General features: G+C 38.3%; 1 protein-coding gene across 1 annotated transcript; it reads left to right on the forward strand.

The window, feature by feature from the left end:
- Positions 1-1,705: 1,705 nt before the first annotated feature.
- Positions 1,706-24,798, forward strand: LOC130567839 (putative helicase mov-10-B.1). Its single transcript, XM_057356297.1, has 22 exons — positions 1,706-1,947; positions 2,040-2,142; positions 12,571-12,776; positions 13,653-13,891; positions 14,007-14,250; positions 14,347-14,481; positions 14,626-14,788; positions 14,871-15,025; positions 15,978-16,151; positions 16,238-16,385; positions 16,561-16,728; positions 17,228-17,325; positions 18,049-18,146; positions 18,356-18,454; positions 19,518-19,620; positions 19,764-19,881; positions 21,776-21,967; positions 22,074-22,145; positions 22,231-22,356; positions 22,470-22,558; positions 22,640-22,758; positions 23,050-24,798. Exons 1-22 carry the CDS (start codon positions 1,796-1,798, stop codon positions 23,109-23,111), a joined length of 3,063 nt encoding a protein of 1,020 aa, XP_057212280.1. The 5' UTR covers positions 1,706-1,795; the 3' UTR covers positions 23,112-24,798.
- The last annotated feature ends 29 nt before the right edge of the window (positions 24,799-24,827 follow it).

The following is a 24,827-nucleotide window of genomic DNA, read 5'->3' on the forward strand; positions in this document are numbered from 1 at the left end:
AGTTTCTCAGCCGATTGTAACTTCATAAGCAAAGACTTAATTTGAGCAAACTCTGCAGACAACCTGTCCACCTTCTTAGTTAAGGAATCTTCTTTAGATCTTTTTCCAGCCGAAGCAGCCCTTGTTTCAGTATGTCTACGTTTAGCCGCTGCTTTATGTTGTGTCGATGGTGGAGTCGGCGTTGACTGTGGTGGTCGCAATGACTCCCCCAACAGTTTTTCCACCATAACTACCCTAGAGGTCTTCCTCTCCCAGGAAAGAACCTTACAGTTCATACAGGCCTCCTCCGTGAGACCTTTTTTCAGATGTTCCAGGCCCAAACAGGAAGGGCAACATTCGTGCCCATCATCCGCTTGCAGAGGAGTCTTGCACAATGTGCAGAAATGAGATAGCGTTTCAATAACCTCGCAGAAATTCTCTAGGCCAAGCGAACGCACTCTGACCTCTGCTGCAAGATAATATATCGTACACCCACAAATATCAATAATGGTCAGGTAGCCACAGAGCAAAAACACTCAACGTAACTACATAAATACTGCTCTGAGCATAAATAAAACAACTCACCAGAACTGCTGTATTTTCCGGGAGTCCGCGGTGCGGCCTTCCGTGGGCCTCACGTCCCCCTAGGACACCCGGGGTAAACGTACCGCTTCAATGACTTCTACTGAATCCGACGTAGCCTCTGGAGGACGCGCAGTTGCGAAACACCAACAACTAATTGTTGCGAGGCTGTGAAAAACGGATTCCAAGAGTTTTTAATTTTTCTCAATATTCTCTGACCTGTAATACATACGAGCAAGAAGATTATAGAGACTGTTTGCCGGATGTCACGGGGTTAAATAGGGGAGGACCCCGCGTCATCCTGGTCACGGGGACTTTGTTGGTATTAGACTCGACCTGTGCATCTGCGATGAGATAACATTCAGTGTGAAGCACTGCCTCTGGCGGTCAGGAAGAACGAAATAGAACCGAAATATCTACATATGTAAGCGCAAAGGCGCCACCTAGTGGACGTAAAAAAGCATACGCAGAAGTCTTCGTAACTGCAGATACAAGGCCTACTACTACTACTACTTTAAATAATAAATACACTAACAAGTAAACAAGCACACTGCTCCACTGAAAACACCCTACCGGCAGCCGTGAACGGTATATCCTGGAAATGCGCTAAACCACTGAAGGCGTCTGAATGTGAGGGCTCGTCCCAGATGAGGTCGTCAGGTGAAAGGTTATCACGTGGGTAATTTTATTTAGGAGTTAAATTATTATTAATTAATTTTACTAATATTTAGATTGAGCAGGCCTTCACAAAAGGGCTTTTAAATTACAAAAAATTGCCGACAAAAGGGCACTTTCGGCATTAAGGGCCAAAAAAGGCAGGTGATAAAGCACCCTCCGCCCTCCCCCCTGTACGTGCCTGTTACTACATCTTTCAAATATACTGTATATCAATAGCTCTGTTTTAAGAGCTGCTCTCTCTGATGATCCACAGAGGGAGCACTTGCCCTCACAGCATACAGCCTATAAAATTAATTCTAATTATTTATAATTTTGTAATATCTTTGTTTCAACACTATTTGTACGTTTATACTTGTAATTCACAAAAACAAAAGGTTTAAAACAATGAATGGATGTGTATATTATGAAGTTTTACTTTAGAGACTTAGTTTCGTTTCCTCCCTTTTCAACCTCTTCCGCAAAAACAGCTGCGCTTCATACAAGCAAGCGAGTGTGGGTCATATTACGCTGTAAAGCACCTCAGAACCCTCAGCAGTGAGCACTAAAGTCAGACAACATGAGCAGAAGAAACAGAAAAAAGCAATTTTCTCTAGCAGACATGTGTGCGGTTGGATTGGATTTTATAGAGCTGCTGGAGGAATCCGACAGGAGATCTATTACAGGGAAAGAAGACCTCAGGACCATTTACTATAACGAGTTTAAAAACAGGTATACTTTTTAGTGTTTCTTTAATGATAATAATACTATTAATAAAAATGACCGACAACTGCAATTCGATTGAATAAATGTTGGCTATCAAGGGACGGAGTCAGAGATCCAAGCTTCTCTAATGTCCTGTATGGATTAAGAAAAAAAAGAAAAGCTCGCATTACTAGAGATGGACACGTTTACTTCAACCCTCAGGTAGAAAAACATTACATACATGTCTTTGTTTTGTTCTATGATATGGTTCATATTAATTCCCACAATATTTATTTTGGTGACGGACGGTATTTGCCTATTGGCTTGAATAAAATGGTGTTTTTCCACAAACTGGACATTTTGCATTATTATTTTATAGAGGTCTATCTTGTTATTAAATGTTCTGTAATGGCAAGATATGCTGGGCTATACTGTATGTACATTTACATTTATGTGCATTTAGTCATTTAGCACACGCTTTTTTTACAGAGTTCAGGGAGCAATAAGCCGGTTGTCAGAAAGCAACAAAACGAATGTAACTTTCATTTTTATTAAAATGAAACTCAATATCGTTTTATGATCGGAGATGATACAGCAATGATCGGCCAGTGACACTGCTATATAAACATTTTGCAAATATCTGATTCAATGTTAACCTGGTTTATGACATGCATGAGTAAAACTGTATGAGAATAAATTAAATCCACAATAGAAGTCGTCCCAAGACATTTATTTGCATTTAACATGTTTGCTAATACAAAAAGCAAGAAGACCTTAAACTGGTCTTTTTTAAGAAAACTAAAGTATGCATGTAGGGTCACACACTGAAGCAGTAAGGATTCCTCTAAACAGCACATTTCTAATCTTTGAAGTTTCGTGGGAGTCACTCTCTCTGCTCAGATACAGAGAGGAAGATTCATGAAGGTCAATGTTGGAGTCACACTTGTCATCTCTGGCGAATGCATACTTGGGAAAGGGTAGAGAAATGCTTGGGTGGAGAAATGTACACACTAAAAAACACTTAAGAATACAGATAAGATGGCTAAATGAGTAGACATGTCATTTCAAATGTGCAATACCAATGCATAGTTTTGCGTAATTTTGAAGTAAAAGCAGCTTTACAGAAATGCATTTCAGAACAAACAGCAGAGAAGAAAAAACATAAGAAGGAAATTATAAAAATACAGGTAAATAATATTAAATACACTGAGCACACGGCCCTCTCAAAACACGGGCTGGATGTAATGTGCAGGGATGCCAACTTGTCACCTTTCAGCGAAATTCGCGGTTTTGGATCCAAAATGGGTAATTGTTGTGATTCGTGTAGATCCGATGAGTTTTTGAAAATGGGGGGTGAGGGGGGGTCTGTGAGTCTTTGGATGGGGTCGCGGTGAATGAAATTATGAGAATCATGTTCAGATGTTGTGGTAACGACGATTTCAAATCACTAGCCAGTTTGCGGGATATGTTTTGAATGCTGCGCAGATTGAGCGCACATGCTCAACTCATGGATCAATATTAGATGTAGTCTTATTAGATGTATACGCAGCAATTTGACTGCGCATTTCTGACTTACTTCAACACAACCGTCACTAAGCAACAGGTAAAGGCGCGCTGGTTTGTTTGCATTGAAAGGAACGGGCCTATGGAAGGTAAATCCTGCCAAATTTAAATAAATAAATTAAACGATGAAAATGAAAACCAGATTAACAATTTCATTATACACAACTGCGCACACAATATGTGCCAAAACGGCTATGCTATTTAAAAGCATACTGATCCATTTATTCTCATAAAGCTCGCGTTTGACTATGATATCATAAGCGGATTCTTGATTTCAGGGAAAATTAAATGTTAAATTACCAATTGCATTTTCTTTTTCAATTTGACAGGGACAACGCATTGTCAGTGTAAAAATGAAAAAAAAAAATCATTTCATTTTGGCACATATTGTGCGCGCAGTTGTGTATAATGAAACTGTTCTTCTGGGCCCATATTCATGAAAAATATTAGCGCAAAGAGTTGCTCCTAGTGACAAAATTCTACGAAAATTCTTAGAAATGTGGGTGTTTCCCCTTAGAATTACAGAAAAGATCCTAGTAAAGAAAAAAGTAATTCATAAAGGCCATAAAAGAGCTCTTAAGGTCCAAAATTTTAGGAGTAGCGAGGAGGACTTTTAAGAGACTTAAAGAGTACATAACATGAGATCATGAAAATAAAATTTCATGCAGTGTTGCCGTGTTTCAAAGTAAGCAGTCTGCCAAGTTGTAAATCCGAAGGTGAATGAATAAAAAAGGGACGCGGCAAAACGCAACGCGATGTCCAGTCTGGTGTAAACAGTGATGGGCTGAAGGCTGCGTCGTTGAATCTCTGTCAGACAGTGCATCCGTGTTAAGTTCTCTTTCATGCTTGAATGGATAAAACCATACAAGATTATGTCAGAAAGCCCACTTGTCTAGCATTTTCTTAAGCAAGACTTCAAAGTGTAAAATAAAATCTTAAATGAATGCAAAGAGTTGTGAAAATGGGAGTGCGGTGACGGTCAGATCTGCGTACTGAAACAGCTCTTAAAGGGGCCACGTTCTTAAACATGCTGCTGTGACTCCTGTCACTAACGTTAATCAAAGAACAAAATAAAAGAAGAAATCAATGTGATTTTGTAGCTTTAATGAGAATTCTTGTGCATTTAATTTATAATTTAGCATTAAAGACTGTAAAGTGTTTGAGAACTTCCTTCAATTTCTGTATATTTCATGATAGCTCTCAATTATATTGTTGAATGGCTATAATTAATGTTAAAATAATCAATTTAATAGAGACATCAGTTACAATACTAATATCAAAATGTTTTCTTTCATTCATAAAATGACGCTGTTAAAGAAATATGTTGTTTCTACATCAATTTGAAGATTAAATGTGAAATTACTAAAATGTAAAAGTATATTTTAAAATATTATTGTTATGTGCGATTAATCGTGATTACAGTTTTTCTCGATTGCTAACACACAATTCATGAAACAACTAACCATTTTCTGACAACTATAAACACATTCTCAGAACAATACACCAACTTGTACAAACCCCACACACAAACAGCCTCAATTTGCAAAGGTTTAACCATATTCTCATTCAGAAAACACAAACACAAAATATAATGAACTGAAGTGTCAATATGTAAACTCAAATAGCACACATTTGTCCATCAGTAAACATTCAGTTGCAAAACTGATGACACACCAATCAGAATCTCAGGATAATATCAATAGGAGCACAGGTAATTGTGCATCCTAGAATCATCTACTGGGCTTTATACTACTTACTGTAAACATACAGTATAATTACAGTACACACTTTATATGAGAGAAAGTTCACTCTTCTGTATCCAGTAAACTGTAGCACGTGTACACCCTTTTTACCTGTTCTGAATTACGGAATACTTGTAAAAATTGGGCCAAAGGTGCAGAGGATGCCATATTTTTTACATTGCCTCCTATTGACAAATCGCTTCACTGTATTGTTTCCTTTATCATCTCTGTAAGTCGCTTTGGATAAAAGCATCTGCTAAATGCCTGAATGTAAATGTTATTTGTGCAGTTGTGTACTGTATTGTGTTGCATGACCAGTTTATATTGTTCTTTGGTTTTTGAACTTCTCTGTCTTGTAAGATCATCTTCATCTACTTTACAGTAGTGTAATGTTTTATTTTATATTTTTTCCTAAAGCTCATTCTTGCACTTTGCTCTATGTGCACTCTTTTATGTTGTATATACTAATAAACACTAAACTGTCAAATTATTCTTGAATCCCACGAAGAGTTTTAGTAACAGTGTTTTGAATTGATCTCACCAGTGTCTAAGACTATGTTGCAGTGTGGGTGATTTTGAGGGCTTGTGTGTCATATCTGGGGGAAAAGTTTGGTTTTTCAGCCAGTTTGAATGGTTTTGAGAAGAGAGATTCATTTTGACCTGACAATAGGATGTTTGGAGAATTGGGTGAGATGTTATGGATTTGTGTTTACTGTTTTGAGAATACGAGGCATAATTTCAAGAAATGTGTTTAAGCAATCGAGAAAAACTGTAATCACAGAAAATGTGTGATTAATCCGATTAATTTTTTTAATCGATTGACAGCACTAATATATATATATATATATATATATAGTGCGTGTGCGCGCGCGCGCGAGTATGGTAAAACAGGAAAAAAGACATGTGCATTATCAAACTAATGTTCCTATACTTAAAGGTGCTCTTTTTTCCTTCTTGGTCAACCAACCAATCACAGTCTTTAAAAGACTGTGTCATACATAGCAACGGGGTCAGCCCCGCCTACTCACTAAGATAAAAGTTTTTGTCTTTTCCTTGCTCAGAGTTTCTCTCAGATTGGTCCGGAATCATTTTTAAGCTAAGACTCCTACGCAGAAGTTTTTAAGCTAAATTAAGAGCTTTCTTAGAGGATTCTTAGAAGCTTTAAGAATACGGGCCCTGGTTTCATTTTGATAGTTTAATTTGTTTATTCAAATTTGGCAGGATTTACCTTCCGTACGGGCCGGGGCAGACCCAAGAAACATAATATGGGGTAAGTGCATTAACACACTGTGACAACCGCTATCACCACATTTACGGAGAAGCCCTGGGCCCGTATTCACAAAACATTTAATCTTAAAACTAAGAGCTCTCCTAAACGGCAGTAAAAGTTTTTAGTTAAGAATTTCCACTAAAAACCTATTCACAAGCTGCTGAGAGCAACTTTTACTAAGGAACAGAAAGAAATCTTAAGAAAAAGGGCAGGGTTAACCTCGTTGCTATGGATGATGTCAGCAAGCTATACTGACTATGACCACAGTGATTAGCTGATAGAGGATGGGTCTCTGCCAGTCATTTAAAAATGTAGTCATATTCAAATAAAATATTTTAACACATAATTATTGCCATATTCAAATTATGATTATAAAATATACACTAAATTACTAATTCAACAAGTGAAGAGTTCATTTACAAAAACAGATAACTCAGTTTGTTTTCAAACTTTTTATTGTGCATTCCAATTAATACCAATCAAACATTGTTTTTTATTAAGTAACAGTAACTTTAAAAAATACAGCTAATAAATACAATAAAACACAATAAACACATGATAACACAAACATGAATTATTAAAAAAAAGGAGTTTGCAAATAAACGATATGTTCATATAAAGTATATGTTCAGCTAATTTTCAGTATGCATTTTGCCTGTCTCAAACACCTAGCAGATATTAATTGTCTTTATGGTTAAGCTCATTGTCATGTAATCTTTCTAAAATGTTTACGTTTCAAGGTAGACTGCAGGGGCCCGTTTCAATAAGGATGTTCAACCAACACCGAGTTAAAGTGTGAACTCAGTTGATTTAAATCAATATGCTAAACTTTGAGTTTTTGGTTTCAGAACAGCGTATTTGAGTTAGTTCTATCAACTCTGTGTAGGCTTACCTTGAGTTAAGCGCATGCACCACAACTGCGATAAGCCATGATCAATGGAGCTCCGATATTACGATTCACAATGGCAACGGCACCAAAAAAGCAACATGTCGGCAGAAAGCGCTTGAGAGCAAGGCACTTTTTCCGCTCTGCATACATTGGATTTACTAATGTGCTGAAAATGACTTGTTTCAATTATTAAATAGATAAATGTACCAATAACAAATATATTAATCATTAAATGAGTGAAACAACAGAAATAAGACAGAAATAATTAAAAAAATGTTATGTTCTCACTCCGAATCAATGATCTAATGATAAGTGTGAGACGTCATGGTGTATAGGACACCTAGGGCGTCCTGTATCAAAGTCAGTGTGAAGATTTCATAAATACCCTCAGTAATTTGTGGGTTAAGTCTATATTCTTCTGTTTACATGTTTGTAGAGATGGGACGTTTGACACTAAGGCTTCGAAGCCTGTTTTACTCTATTGAAGCAGACTGGTTCGAAACTGTGTCAAGGCTTGTATCAAATGTATGTGATCACATGACCGATGACGTTTGAGGCTTCCTACGTCACAATTAAACACCTGAAGCGATGTGACTGATTCAAATCTTTGCCGTGCCTTCATTCATTATAAGGAGACGCAAAATGCTCTTAATGCAAATCAGAAAATATAAATCCAGGGATGTCCTTATAATCAGTTCCACCATAAGAGGTATCCACTGAATTGCATATTGCAACATATTTTAAACATTTTACTAGTAGTAAGTGACATTTCAAAACGTTGTAACGCTTTCATGTGTGGACAATGATTCTCAGACTGAAGATACAGCTGGTATTGCGGAGTATTGCTTCTGTGTTAACTGGAATCAACAAGATGTGAATCATTAGAAAGTGGCTTCTGTAATTGCAGCTAACCACTAGATGTCACTGGTAGGGTCAGTATTTGAGGCTTTGAAGCTTTGAATCATTTTTGGTACAATCAGGAAAAAGCCTCAAAAGCTTCACAAGGCTTAATCTGCCCATCTCTACATGTTTGTGTGGTTAATTTTTTGGAAATGTTTTCTGTTATTTTTCTAGTCTAAAGTGCACATTAGATTGGAAGAAAGACACCAGTCATTTTCAATTCTTTACTCTATTTAGAAGTTGTATTTATTCTCATACCTTTTGTCTCTGGGTTCATGGCTGCAGCATGGTTAAAGGGGAGGGGTTTAAGAGAGTGTGCGGCCTTCCTGTTTCCCTTTTTATTCTATCTCCGATGATTATGGGTAATGTAGGCTTGGTTCATTTATTATGTTTGTAGGGGGGGTTATTTTATGTTTTATGTAAATGTTCTGTTCTTGTTTCTTGTTTTTGGTTTGTGTATTGGTTTTATGTATTTTGATGTAAAATAAATTACTTTGAACTGGTCTGTTAATTATGGTTATTTAGTTGCTTATGTATATGAATTCCAATTCCCCCCCATATATTTAAATTAGTTTGATCCTCTGGGTAGAAAATGCTTTCTCTCTGTGTCTTTGGTTAGTTGTGGCTGAGGCCCTCCGTGAACTCCCGTCCCAGGAGTTGATAGCGGAGAGTGAGGACAGCCCACCTAATCGCTAGGCACTCTTTTTCAATGGTGCTCTACCTCGTATCTCTCCTTGAGAGCTTGCAACTGATGTACAGCACCGGCCGTTCCTCACCCTCTACCTCCTGGGACAGGACCGCCCCAGACCTCTGTCCGACGCGTCAGTCTGCAAAAGAAAGGGGAGAGCAAAGTCAGGAGAGTGCAATAACAGACTGCCACACAGAGAAGGCTTCACTTGGGTGAAAGCCTGCTGGCACGGCTCGCACCACTGGACCGGATCTGGTGCCTCCTTTTTAGTGAGGTCAATCAGCGGGCTGGTGAGGTTCGAATAATTAGGTACAAACCTCCTATAATATCCCGCCAGCCCCAGGAACTGCCTCACCTCCTTTTTGGTCTTGGGTCTCGGGGAGATCGCAACTGCTGCCGTCTTGTCAATTTGGGGACCTCAGCCCCAAGACCATGCGGCAGAAGTATGCGGTCCATGAAATGCTGGAAGGTGGCCGGAGTGCCTAAAAATGCTGAAAGGAAGGGTGACAAATTAGTGCAATCTGAGTGGCGTGGTGAAAGCTGTCTTTTTTTTTTGACAGAGGAGATGAGGGGATCTGCCAATAGAAATCCAGTATCGAACAAAAGCGAGCCGAACCAAGCCGATCAAGCAATTTGTCAACCCTCGGCATTGGATATGCGTCAAATTTCGACACAGCATTTACCTTGCGATAGTCCACAGAATATCACACTGAGCCATCCGTTTTAGGTACCAAAACTAGCGAGGAATTTAGAGCTTGATATTGGGAGTAATATGAGTACTTTCTCTCCCGGAGTAAATTTGCGTAATCTGGCACCCCTGTTATATTTCCGACTTTGTCTGTCCTGGGCCTGTAACAAATTCTCCATAGAGAGCCGCCCCAAAGTGTGGAGTTTTGTTCTCAGGTCCATAACATACTGAATTTGGTTCTTACTATTGGACGGTCCGTCCTCCCAAGTTTCCCTTCCCTCGAAGGGGGAAAACCCTGTGGAGGCTTGGGGGACCTCGCACATGGCAAATAACAGGGGTTCCAGCCATCTATCCCAATTTTTGGCGTCTTCATGAACAAACTTTCAGATCGTGGTTTTCAATGTGCGGTCAAATCGTTCGACCAGACCATCAGTTTGTGGGTGGTAGACGCTGGTTCGAATCGTTTTATACCCAATAACCCGTAAAGATCGCAGAGGGTCCGTGACATGAATGCCGTGCCTTGATCCGTGAGAACCTCTTTTGGATTCCCACGTGGGAGATTAAGAGAACAGGGCATCCGCTACGTTTTTTGAGGAAATATTGTGAAGCACTACTGCCTCGGGGTATTGCCATGCATAGTCCACTATGACCAATGCAAAGCGATGCCCTCATGCAGATCGCTCTAACGGCCCGACCAGGTCCATTCCAATTCTCTCGAAGGGGACCTGTACGAGCGGGAGAGGGCACAATGGTGCTTTTGGGGTGGCCGGTGGGTTTACCAGCTGACATTCACGACAAGACGCGCAACAAATGCGCAAGTTCTTGTGAATGCCCAGCCAAAAAAATCAGGTCGTTAGATGATTCAACATTACTGCCTGCCCTAAATGACCGGCTATTGGATTAGAATGAGCTGCTTGGAAAAGCATTTCCCATTGGCTCCTTGGTATGACTAACTGGGTCATATCCTGTTTTGACTGAGCATCTTGGGTCACCCGATACAACCTGTCTTTTAAAATGGCAAAGTATGGATAGGGGAGCGGTCTCGTTGGTTGGAGAGGCTGCTCGTCGATGGTGCGGACATGTTCAAACGCATTTCTGAGACTGTTCCAGGGGAAAATCATCAGAGATTTCTCCAATCAACAGTGCTCCATTCCCCCGAGTCAGCTCTCGTTGGCGCTGGTTCAGCCTCTCCCAGCTGTGCTTGATTCCGCCAAGAGACATCCGCACACAAATGTCCCAATAAAATACTAAAATCCAGGCAATTTGTCCCCCAAATTAGCCGATGCAAGAGGTGCGGATTAACAGCCACCTCAACGTTATGCTTTTGCCCCCGGAATTGTATCGCCAAGGACACTAAGGGATAGTTCACCACATCCCTGTGAACACACTGTACTTTAACCATGCGGCCCGTATCCAATGCCGCGGACTGAATCAGGCTTTGGTGAATTGAGGTTTGGTTACATCCTGAATCCAGCAAGGCCTGATACGTACGATATGTACTCCATCACGGGACAGCGGTCTATAAAAGGACCTGGATCGGGTCGGCGCCACCCAGAGGTGGATAAAAAAAAACAGGCTCCCGTTGTCCCCCGGGTGTGGGGAGCTGCCCGCGGCTGTAGATCCGGCTGGGACCTGGGAAAGTGAGTCGGACGGGGGGAAGAAACAGGGGTAGAGAGAGAGATCGGAGGGGTTCACCGACCCCGGGGCAGGCCGCCATTTAGTCCTCCGACAGCTGGATGGCCTGGGTCAGCGAAGTCGGCCGTTGGCACTGGACCCACTGGGCGGCCTTCCTGGGCAGCCGCATCACGAACTGCTCCAGTACTACCGTACAGATGTCGCTGTCATCATTGGCCATCCATTTGTGGCAGGCGTCCTGGAGCTGTTGAGCCAACACGAAGGGTTGGCCGCACTCCCCGAGCTCCAGGCACTGAAAGCGCTGGCGCTACTACTCAGGAGTCAGGCCGACCCGCTGGAGGATCGCCTTCTTGAGGTCCACATACACGAGAAGGTTCTGGACTGGCAGCTGGACCCGTCACTCCCCGTAACGTCAAATGTGCTAATGAGTTCACGGAGCTGATGGCAAACTGCTTCATAATGTTTTGCACAGCCGATCTATCTACACAATAGCTGTGCTACAGTATAATGTGATAGTCTACAAACGTTCATAGACGCCACAATGCAACCCATTGTATTGTTGTTTTTAGTACAACATTGCAGATAGAATCACATCTAATGTTGTTGTCACAACGCAACCTCTTGTGTAAAAATACAATTTCAATCTGTCAGTATGGTTACAGGCATGCTGTGCAAATAGTATAACATTACAAGTTTGACAGTTCATTCATGTTTTGATTAGAGCTGTGACTGTAAGCTGTTTTGTGAAAAGAGAACCTTGAAGTAAACGTGAAGAGTTCATTTGCAAAAAACGTTTTTGTTCATTTTCATTAACTATGTTTTTGTGCATTCCAAGTAATATAATTTAAACAGTTGGATTGTTTTGATTAAGTAATAATAACTAAAAAAATACAGATAAGTAACACAGTAAAAACACAATAAAACATGATTTATGAAAATGAATAAAAACGGAGTTATCTGGTTTTTCAAATGAACTCTTCATGTGGCTGTCTATCATAGACACTTTTAACAAACCATTGACTATTCTGATTATGTGCACTGAATAATATGAAATACAAATTGTAATAATTATTGTAATGGTTATATATATATATATATATACAGTATATATATAACTATATAAACTATGACTATATATATATATATTTAGCGTTGGGGGGTCTCGTATCATTGTCACCTTTTCACCCATGAGTTTGCATCCCTGAATGTGTTAGTCTGGCATCGATTCTGCTGAGAACGCTCTGGAAACTGAAAACCATGTTGTTGTACATCCAGGTCCGAGTGCATTTACAGGATCAATGGTTTAGACCCCGTCACAGACAGCAAAACCAAGCCACGCCCACTCTGACTTACGGTAGTTCAACACCTCCTAATGGCCAGGAGGCCTCTGACCCGACTTCGGTTCCAGGGCCAGAGGGTGGAGTCAGGGCAAGGAGAAAACTAGCTAAAGACATACTACTCCGACTGAACACTGTAGACAGGTGAGCTGCTTATTTCACTTTCAAATGCAAACAGACTTCTGATCATACCCAAGATTGTGAAATTTCACCTGGACATCAAAATATCATCTTGTACAGTAGCCACCATTACCAAGACCCTAAATGGATCAAAAGTATAAAGCATAATGTGCCTAAAAGGGATAGTTCACCCAAAAATGAAAATTCTGAAATCATTTACTCACCTTCATGTCATTTCAAACCTGTATGACTTTCTTTCATTCGCAGAACACAAAAGAAGATATTTTAAAGAATGTTGGTAACCAAACAATCGTTATGGTACCCATTGACTTGCATTGGTTATGTGTCCATACAATAGAAGTGTATGTGACAGCTGTTGTTCGGTTACCAACATTCTTCAAAATATATTATTTTGTGTTCTGCAGAAGAAAGAAAGTCCTACAGATATGACAAGAGAATCAGTAAATGATGATAGAATTTTTATTTTTGGGTGAACTATAACTTTAAGGAATAAGGAAATATTTTTTATTTTTGTATATTGTTGTATATTGGTGTTGTGGTATTTAGAATAACTGGTTTTAACTGATAAGCTCATATGTTTGCTTACTGCATAAGTTCATGTAATAGAAACATTTTTATGATAATTAAGTTTTGGATTAATAAAATTCAAATTCTCACATTTTAGCTATTTAAAAGTAGTCAAACCTTTGCCTTGAATTTGCATGAAATTTACTCTTGGCGTTTTATCAGCCAACTTCCTTTGGTCTCACCCTGAAATGTTTTTAAACATTTTTGAAGGGGTTCTCATCCATTCTGGGCTCTTATGTCATCAACCTTTTAAAGTAAAAAAATATATATATATCCTAGTCTAAAATATCAAAACAAATGCCTCTTTCCCAGGTCTGAATTTATAGCTGATAAATATGGGGTACGAGTGTTTTCAGAGGCACTGACAGAAGACGGCACGATTCAGTTCTGTGTGGACAGAGCAGAAGTTCATGAGCTGAAGCTGTTTGTGGAGAAAACGGGTCAGGAGGTGGTGTATTTCACATACTACACGGCCCTTCACTGGCTTCAGTGTTTTACTCTAGAGGACAGCCAGAAAGTCACACGCAACAATCCGCTTCGCCTTCAACCAAGTGAGTTAATACAAAACTGTTTTTGACATGCATGTTTAAAACATTGGACATCAGATAATCTCTCAATATGAGTCAGTCAACCGGTTTGAGTCCAACTAAACTTTTTTGTTATTAGGTGAACAATATGAAGTGATCGTGAGATTCAGATCAAATCACATTGGAGTTTATTCTGCCACACTGGCATTTGAGTTCAAGAAAGACACCCTGGCTGACAGTTTCCACATTGTGCGCTTCACTGAAGTGGTTTACGGATCCGAACTTGCCACTCAACTTGGTCCCAAAGAACCATATAAACCCTTCAGACTTGAGCCGAATAAATCAACGAACTTCAATGTGGATGAGGGTTTTCGTCCTGAAGAGTGAGTAAAAAATCCAATATGTTTGTAGTAAACTGCTTGTACAAAATTTTAGTTCCTTAAGTTTCAAATTGAGAAATTATTTTCTCATACCTGCAGTTCTACTCGAAACTATTTGCAATTTGTTGTGCCATTGGCGCAATACCCTCTTCCATCTTACATCCATGATTTGGTCAATTTCCTGAAAAGCAGTAATTCTTCCCGAGCTCTCACAATACAGCTCCAGGAATCTCGGTAAGTGGTCTATAATTCCAATTGTGCTTGTTAGCACTGATCTAAGATCAGATCTAAGATACACAATAGCATATTTGCATCTATTTATGTGAAGATGATTATTAAACGTCATAGTCACTGTTTCTTTTCTGTGGCTCTTACTAGGTCTCTCCTCGAGAATGATCTGAATTTTCAGGACTATGCAAAGCGGTTTGAATTACTGCTGTTCCTGGAGGAGGATCAGATGCGTATGGACATAAAGAGATACAACAAAGATGATGTCCCCATGGAGAAGGACAGTCAAAATAAACGACTGCTTGTTTTAGAGGTATGTTGTGTTCTTACTGTTTGTTATTAAAGCAATGAAGTGACCCAATGTACACATACATCATAAATCTCTTGTGCTAAAGCTTCCTGGTGTATCTGAGAACCGTCCATCAGTTCTGAGGGGAGACCATCTGTTTCTCACCAAGAGTGAAGAAATCACTGCCTTAAATGTAACGAAATACAAGGGCTACGTCCACAGAGTAGAACTGGACCAGGTCAAACTGGGCTTCTCCAACAGGTATGAAAGATTTGATCTCTAAACTTCGAAAGAGTATGTGAAGAACTTTTTTATCTTTGAAATACAATAAATGAGTTTAATGCACTTTGAAAACTTGCTGTAAGTTGCGGAACTGAAAAGTAAGGGTCAAACAGGGGGTACATCAAAATAATTATTTTTTCAAGTAATTCATAATAAAAAGTAATTTATTTGAACTAAAGTTAAAAAGTGTGAATAATTTAAATAATGTGGAAATTTTTAAGGTCATGAAAGCAATAATTGAAAATTAGTCGATGATATAGAACACTTCACAAAATGCAGTCGATAAGCTCTTGCAGTTTCAGTTTTTATTTAATATTATTATTATGTTTTTGAAAAATTACATATTAAAGATATTTCTTTCATGACAACTCTCTGAGTGTTTAGCATGGTAGTGTGCATGACATATAATGTATTTGGTCTTGGAGGAATAGATCTGCTACGGTGCTGCGGCGGAGCAAGTATGGAGACTTGCTACTGCCAATATATCCACAACATGCTGCTGTGTGCATATAAGGAATGCTGCTGCTGCACATGTAACATATGAAGAAACCACAGCTTACGTGACATTCACTAGCCGAGATTTAAATGTAGAGCAGCAAGCTCATTGGCTGCTGATACGGAGGGAACCAATTTTCATATTGTGTAGTGTTAAAAATTGAAACAGGAAGTTCCTCTGGACCAGGGTTGGACCATCATCTTCCTAAGGGGTCTATTGTATTTTTTATTCTCATGATGAATTTTGTAATTTAGAAGTAAAACTATTTTATAGAAAAATACAAGACCCTGCTGTTAATGTAGGAGTGTGTTCATGATTTAAAGTTTTGCACAACCCTTTGCGAAACTGAAACTAGTTGCTTATCTTTTAAGGACACATGTCTTTAAATATTCATCAACGGGCACTTTTTGTCTTTGACTGACTTTATGTTTCAAGGCTGCTTGCCAATTTCATAGACAATATGAAATTTCGTGTGGAGTTTACTGTCAATCGTCTCCCACTAAAACTGCAACACCGGGCAGTGAACATGGCGGTCCAACACAACCTCAGAGGTGTGCTGTTTCCTGACAGCTTGAGGAACACGAACCCTGTGTATGCACCTAACCTGAGGTCAATTAGACTCGCACTTTATATCACAATAATGAAACATTATGGAGTATTTCAGAAGGATGTATGATGTGTGTGTGCTTGTGTAGACTCTTTGATTTAAAGCTGGAAAGAAAACAAGAACAGAAAACCGCAGTATGCAACATCGTCGCAGGTGTGTCAAAGCCGGCACCGTACTTGGTATTTGGACCTCCTGGCACAGGCAAAACTGTCACAATAGTGGAGGCCATCAAACAGGTAAAGCAAGTTATCATAATTACAAATGAACACACACCCAATAAACACACCTGCATGCAAATCAGCTCATCTCATTGTGCCTATATGCAAAATTTTACAACACATAATATAAGGAGAAGATCCTATAAAATTAAATGATCTAATTTTGTGTCTCTTTCTGTGTTTAAACTCTCAGGTGGAGAAGAACATACCTGGTGCTTTTATTCTAGCATGTGCTCCATCTAACAGTGCCGCTGATCAACTGTGTGAAAAACTGATCAGCAGCCAACATGTTGACAAAGGGAAAATCTACAGAATCTATGCCAGTTCACGCAATCCTAAAGATATTCCTGCAGCTCTAGTGGTTGGTGTCTGTGTGATAGTCTCAGGAAAGGTTTATGATCCATGACAAGTTATGTGCCATGCAAAGTTATTTTAGTTTACTAAAATTAAATCTTTGAAAACATTTCTGTTTATTGAAATAAAATAAAATATTTGCCTAAACTAAACAAAAAAAGCAAAATGTTGCCTCAGAAAAAAACTGAAAGTTTAAGGCACTAAAATTATAATAACAAACAAAAACTAAAATAAAAATAATTACTCTTATATAGCAACAAAAAAACATACAAATAAATAATAAAATGACAAAAGCATATATCGAAAATTGCTAAATTAAATTATTGCTAATTTAAAATAATAAAACTAAAAAACTAAAACAAAACTATAAGAACTTTGGTGCAATGACCATTTAACTTTAAAATAAAAAGCACTTGTTAAATCTTACCCAAATGTGTGTTATGTCAATGATTCACTTCAGTTTTGAATTGATTGTGAGTTTGTCTACTTTTTTTGTGTTTGTTTAGAGAAACAGCAATGTGGAAGGAGATACGATTATGTTCCCATGTAAAGAGGATCTAATGTCCTATGAGATCCTGGTCAGTACTCTGGTCACTGCAGGCAGGTAAAGAGCTTCATCATATACAACCACAAAAAATTCACACTCTCTCACACAAATACACACAACAGTAAAGATTGTGTTTGTGCATGCGTGTGTGTGTGTTGTAGCAGGGTGTCTGCAGGGTCTTAAAAAGTATTAAAAGCTGATAAATAAATTTAGAGAAAAAGTATTAAAAAGTCTTAAATGCCATTTTCCAAGGTATTACATTTTGTATCATCTTTTCATATTTGTCCAAAGAGGTCATATGCTAAAGTTTGCCTGAATTTTATCATTGCGTAGACAAATAGTGGGAAGTCCATTTACATGCAGTTGTTAAACAACATTGTTGACTAATGGGGAAGTGCAAGTTTTCATGCAAATGGTTGGAGGATAAGGAGTTGGAACCATGGCTGAGGGCCGTCTCTGGGAATAACTCGGAAGGCGATTAGCATAGCCTCGTTTCTCATTCTAATAAACCTTGCATTGGGTTAGTCACTCAATTAATTCTCTGGGGCTTTGTTCCCACCCTTCTGAATTATGTTGCATTAATAAGAAGTTATCACAAACCAAGACTGTTTAGGTGTGTTATTTTACAATCAGTATATAGTAAATGTAAGTTAACGTGTCTGCAGTGTACGATTAAAATTTGAAGTGGTGATGAGGTCTTAAAACGTATGGAAAGAGCCTTAAAAAGGTCTTAAAAAGTATTAAATTTAGCTCGATGATTTCTGTATATACCCCGTGTAGGCTGGTCAGTGGAGGTGTTCCTGTGGGTCATTTCTCTCACATCTTTGTGGATGAAGCAGGACATGCTGTGGAGTCAGAGACCATCATCAGTGTAGCTGGTGGATTCTCTCTCTCTCTCTCTCTCTCTCTCTCTCTCTCTCTCTCTCTCTCTCACACTCTCTCTCTCGCTCACACTTTCTCTCTCACACTCTCTCTCTCACACACACACACACACACACTGTACTTTTCTCTATTCTCAATGCACATCACTCTTGTTTGGAGCAAGGTTATTTGTAATTGTTTGCATGCTGCATGTCTGTGTGTGCAGGTTTGCTAGATGCAGAGACCGGACAACTTGTTTTGGTTGGTGATCCCAAGCAGCTGGGGCCAATTCTGAGATCTCCTTTTGCCATCAGATACGGACTAGGTAAGAGATACACGCATTTAAAAAATGCTAGGATTCGGGATACGGGGCTTGAAGCTGCTTGAAAATTTTTATTGCTTAATTTCATATCAAATCAGTATGTGCAGTTCAGTTTTTAGATAAAATAACTGAAAAGTTCTTATTGCGTTTGCATTTAAAGCATTCTGCTCAAACTTCGCTTGCCGCTCTGATTCTGCGCACGTGGCGGGAGTTCAGATGCAAAACCCTCTAAAAGCTCCGTCAAAAATTTGATTATGATGTTAAGTGAATGCTCTCCACACATCTTTTCTCTTGCAAATTCCGCTGTGTAAATAGCGAATCCGCCATGGCGTGAGCGCAACTGGCTCTTAAAGGGAATGGGAGATGAGACTCTGATTGGTTTACTGCACATTTTGCCCAAAACACACCCATGACTCATTAAGAGAATAGGGACAACCCTTTTAGACCATGTGCCTGGCGCTGACCATTTTCCGTCCATAAAGTGGATTTGGACACGCCTTAAGTGCACTTGCACCCTGCGCTTTAGACCATGCGCATAGAATTAGGCCATGCACATAGATCATTAAAATAGAGCCCCTCATTTTCAGACCAGCACCCCAATGAGCGGAAATGCATTTACTATTTAAACATGATGTGAAAATGATAACTGCGTTAGACTAAAAATAGCAAAAACACTTGTTAAAAAATAAAATTCAGGCCCTGCAAGCTTTTGCAAATGGTAGTCAATTTTTATGTAAAATGTAGGCCTATTTAATTCGCCAGACAGTCAACAATTTAAGTTGGGAATGTCATTTTAGGATCTTTTTTAGCACTATATCATCACTTTTTGTGATTAAGTTATGTATACTGTAAAAGCATGAAAACACATTGAAAGTACTGGAAAAGTGCTGGAATTTGACTTTGTAAAAGGTGTAAGAACCCTGATTTTAAATACAAACAACTTTTGCACATCCTGTTTAATAGATTGCTTAACCTAAATTGAAATAATGTCCTTAAAAAATTCTTAAAACATTGTAGAATATTGTATTGTTAATACAAAGCATGAATGTTGATGTCCCTCCTGTAGGTCTTTCAATGCTGGAGAGGTTGATGACACAGAATGAACTTTATCAAAAAGGTGCAACAGGATATGACAACCGCTATGTCACCAAGCTACTGAAGAACTACAGGTAAAATTTGAATAGTCCAGAAAGCTACTTAAAGAGACAGATTTGAACTGTGTACTGTGAGACTTAAAAAACACAATTAAAGAACAGTCTGAAAGTCATGCATTATTGTGTAAAATAGAGGGACCTGTTATCTTTCTCTACAGGTCTCATCCATCCATTCTGAAAGTTCCTAATGAGTTGTTCTATGATGGGGAGTTGATGGCGTGTGCAGATGAGATCAGCTCGAACCAATTTTGCGGCTGGGAGCAACTACCTAAAAGAGTATGAGCCATATTTAAAAGAAAGAAGATAAATATTAAGAACATCAAGAAATAACCTTTTATATGATAGGTCGAATGAAGTGATAATAGATAGGCTTTTGAAACAGTTTTGGTAATTTGGGGCAGTTGTGGCCTAGTGGTTAGAGAGTCGTACTCGTGACCAGAAGTTTACTGGCCCTGAGACTGGGCGAGCAGGTTGACTGAGGTGACCTTGAGCAAGGCACCTTACCCCCACCTGCTCCCCGTGCGCTGCAGTGATAGCTGCCCACTGCTCCGGATGTACACTGTAAAAAACCCAACTCAAAAAAAGTTAACTAACAACTAATTTTGTTGTGTTGTTTGAGCAAAAGTCCATGAAAAAGTTCACAGAACTTCTTTTAATAAGTTCATTCATTGTAACCAAACATTTTCTTCATTAACTTAAAAATATGAGTTGTGTGAAAAAATCTTTACAAGTTCACTCAAAAAGACCTCTATAAATGTAAAAAATTGAGTTACGTCAATGTACAATGAACAAACAAGAGTTTGAAAGTTCCCAAGATGCATGTTCAATGCAGTGTTTCTTATTTGTTTTTCTTTTAAAGATTAGTGTTTTAGTTCTTGCTGGAATAATTTATGCTTTAATCTTGTTGTTACTGTTTGTTATCTGTTGTGTTTAGAGTTTTTTTTAATGAATGATGGTTTTTGATTGTTACCATGGTTGAGGTTTGTGTGTTCAATGTTGAGGTGTAAGTGCAGACCCAACCTATCTCAAACTGTTCAAGCAGTTGTTTGATCGAAGTTTACTCAAATTGTAGTAAAAGACAAAAACATTTGTTTATTTTTAAGTAACCAATTTATATTCTTTATTTATGTTCAGCCAACAAAAATAATTTGTTATGTTGTTCATTATGTAAACTTGATGTTGTGACAACTAATGACTTGAAGCATATTTTTTTTGTACCTCTCAAGAAAACTAATAATCCTAAATTACCTCAATTAATTATTTTTTGTATCTCCAATTACAGTACTTGTTTTAAGTCAGTACAACTAATAATCCTGAGTTATCCCAATTAACTATTTTTTGTATCTCCAATTCATTATTTTAAATCAGTACAACTTCTATTTCAAAAAGTTGAGTGAACAAGAAAAAGCGAGGGGAAATTAGTACTAAGATTTTTTGTTGTTGTGAAGGCTTACATTTTTTTACGGTGTACGTGTTCAGGACTTGCAGTGCGTGTGTTCACTACTCTCTGGATGGGTTCAATGAAACGGTCACATTTTGGTTATGGGTCACCATAACTGACAAATAGGTCACTTTCACTCACTTCACATCTAGTTCTTAAGGGATGTGAAGGCCGAAACAGAGATAACTGCCTTTCTGAGCTTATTTATTTTGACTACTCTTTAGGGTGTCAGAGTTCTTCATTATTCAGTCAATTTGGTTATTCAGAATTTCTGTTCATTATTTCCCTGCCATTGACAAGATTTTCCGTCATTCGTGACAGATTGGTTCTCCCCCATGGTCGAGTTTTTCCGTCTTTCAATGTTTTGCCGTTATATGGAATATAGAAAGGGGGCGTTATTACACTATTTGTCTTAAAAAGTATCTATGGATTCAAAAAGTTTTTATTATTGTTCTTTATCTTTATTTGGATTTTTGAAAAATCCCACCCACATTTGAGAGTGGATAAAAAAAATTGAATGTGATAAATTGTATGTTCATATATTCAAAAAAATCTTAAGTTTTGTAAAAATGCTAAAATATGCTGGTGGTGGGGAAGGGTTAATACCTAAAGGATTCTTGGTTATTTCTAGAGTTTTTATTGATCATGCTGTTTGAGTTTTATTGTTTAACTTTTAAAACCATCTATAAATAACAAATGATGACCATCTGCTCTGTGCTGCATTTTCAGGACTTCCCTGTGATTTTCCATGGAGTGATTGGGAAGGACGTTAGAGAGTCAAACAGCCCCTCATTCTTCAACACCTCTGAAATCGAGATCATCATGAAATACCTGGAGAAGCTGCTCCTGACACAGGCCAAGAAAGGCATCGCTAAAATGTCCCCCAAAGAGATCGGCATTATCGCCCCCTACAGGAAGCAGGTGAAAATTCATTTTTAATTGCCTAAAAGATAGTCTGACTTAGATGACACCTGAAATCTACCAGAAATATTATACAATTCAGTGTACTTTCTGTGCGATTTTACAGGTGGAGAAAATCAGGCAAGCCATCAAAATACACAGAGAGCTTAAATCCTTCATGGGCATTGAAGAGCTCAAGGTCAGTCTGAATCTAAGCTCTCCAAACATTTAGTAATGTTTTCTTGTCAAAGTCACAGATGAGCAAAAAACCCTTGTGTGTGTAGGTTGGTTCAGTGGAAGAATTTCAAGGCCAGGAGAGGAAAGTGATCATTGTGTCAACTGTTCGCAGTAGCAAGGAGAACATCACTTTTGATGAAACATTCAACATTGGTTTCCTCAAAAATGAGAAGGTAATGCATATCACACACACTGGGCAGCACATCACACAATGTTTGTGGCATTTTTGCATTGTGTTGGATTTGACCACATCATTGGGGAGTGCATGCATCTCTCTCTTCTCCAGAGATTCAATGTGGCGGTGACGAGAGCCAAAGCTCTGCTGATTATAGTGGGAAACCCCATCATTCTACAGACAGATACAAACTGGGGCAGGTACTGTATGTATGCTTTTACATTGAAATGCATAGAAAAATCCTGGCCATGTTGTGTATTTTTGGACACTTGTGTTTGTAGGTTTATTAAGTACTGCACTGATGAGGGAGGTTATACCGGATATGATATTTCCAATTTGGAGGAACCAGATGACGTTGTTGATCGCTTGCTTGCTCTTAATATGCATGCACTGGTGCTGGGTAAGAACAGGCCATACATGCTACATTATATGTTCAAAGAACCAGTGTTTAAATATTATATTTTAAAATAGAGTAAAATTCATATAGCACATCATGTTTCTGGTGTTTGGTTGTATATTTAGTTGTACAGAGTTTGAACTTAATGATAAGGAGGAAGATCTATACATCATTTCTGGTCTCAGCATGACATTATTTGTACAGAAATGATTGGACTATTTTAAAGTTAATCCCATGCATAAAAACATGTTATCAAAATACTTTAGATGCTAACTATTGTCTTATGTCTCCTAGTGGAAACAGAGGAGAGTGTCGTCCAACAATATGTGAATCCGGGTTGGAGACATGAACACTGAAGTGCAGATAATTCTCAAAGCCACACTTCTTTAGTTATATATTAGCTATTTTGTGTAAGAATAGATTCATTTAAGAGCATTAATCTTTGTCATGTTACACAAGGAAAACATTTGTGACCAAGTCTATAAACTAGGCTAAAGTCTTAAAATCTAATTCTGAGATAACAAGCCTCAAAGTTTGATTTCAATCATTAATTTCACTATGATTTTAATGTTTGACATGGCCTTACTTACAGAAGGCTCTTTTATACGATGTAGAATGTATAATATAATACATATAATAATAACAGTGTATTACAAAAAATTATACTTTGTCTGCTATCAGTATGAAATAAATATAAGCATATTGAACACATGGTTAGTAAACCATATTATTATTTTACTGCAATCAACCCTTTAGCCAGATTTTATTTTAGACACAATGTTAACTCATCCAACCAGTTACAAGAAGCCATGCAATGACAAGGCAACGCGTGTTAACCTTAATTTAATATCGTGTAATAATTTATTGTGGTAATGACCAGGCTGCACAGATGTTAATGCGCGATGAATGACTCTGACTGTTTGTTTTAGGGTGGATTTTGTTTGCGTTCTTGTTGGCTTAAACCCGCTGTACAATGACAATGTCTTGATAAACCAAAATAAAGCAAATGCTGGAAACAAAATGTGAATAATTTCTCGGACCAATGGTTTGTCAATAAAAGTGTTTCAAGTACAGAACAGCAATTTCTTCATGTGATTATACAGCATATGGCGCTGCCTACTGGCCACTGGGAGTACTGCTACATCCTATCTATCATGTATCAGATTCAGTTTTTGGAGCACTCGTTTTAGAGCTGTTCAGGTTACCAAACACAGTCTTACAACCCCACAAAGAATGTTTTATTAGCTGCTTAAAGCTGAACTGTGTAATTTTGGAGTACCAAGCAACAGGTTTATGTTAAAGTGTAGTTCACCCCAAAATAAAAATGCTGTCATCATATACTCACCCTCTTGTCATTTCAAACCTATGAATTTCTTTTTCACAGAACACAAAAGAATAGATTTTGTCCCCCACACCTCGTCAAATATAGCCATTTTGGTTGAGCTAGCATTGCTGGTCAGGAAGCTCTGACAAACAGAGCAATGTTTACATAGTGCCAGTGTTTACACTCTTCAGAGTAAATCAACCTACAGCTGTCTCTGGATATTAAACTGATAAGTAAAAAAACAAACACTTCCCCCTTAATTTTTTATTTCTTTAAACCAAATAGTTTTTTTCCTCTCTTGATCACTTTGCTATGCAGAATGCTTTTGAATAAAATCAACATGCAGGACAACAGTCATAGGAACAGTATATTGCACCACTGACCCAGAAATGTGCATCTCATGTGTAAGCTTTATCTGTTTGTATAAAAGGCCTTATTTATTCTAAGACCTGATGACTTCTTTCGCTCATCTCATCAAGACTGTCAAATCAACCATCTATTTTAGAGAACTTCTGAGTGAGAGGGCAAAGACCCATCTCAATCCAACAACAAAAAATGTCAGATGGTCATCATCTTTAAAGCAGGTATAATTTTTCCTAGGAGTTTGAGTGATTTATCTTGACTTGATAACACCTTTGATATTGTAACACACTGTACCAGAGACAGAGCCAAAAGGATTATTTTGTGTTTGAAACACACGCACACACACAGTGAACTAATTCAGTCAACACTTCATGTAAATTCAGCT

The sequence above is a fragment of the Triplophysa rosa genome, linkage group LG17 (genome assembly GCF_024868665.1).
Source record: "Triplophysa rosa linkage group LG17, Trosa_1v2, whole genome shotgun sequence".
NCBI lineage: Eukaryota > Metazoa > Chordata > Actinopteri > Cypriniformes > Nemacheilidae > Triplophysa > Triplophysa rosa.

Bases quoted from the DNA above. Each gene is read 5' to 3' on its own strand.
- LOC130567839 (XM_057356297.1), top strand. From the start codon at position 1,796: ATGAGCAGAAGAAACAGAAAAAAGCAATTTTCTCTAGCAGACATGTGT. The intron at 12,777-13,652 runs GTGAGCTGCTTA...CCTCTTTCCCAG, and splicing joins CGACTGAACACTGTAGACAG to GTCTGAATTTATAGCTGATA. The intron at 22,559-22,639 runs GTACTGTATGTA...TTGTGTTTGTAG, and splicing joins ACAGATACAAACTGGGGCAG to GTTTATTAAGTACTGCACTG.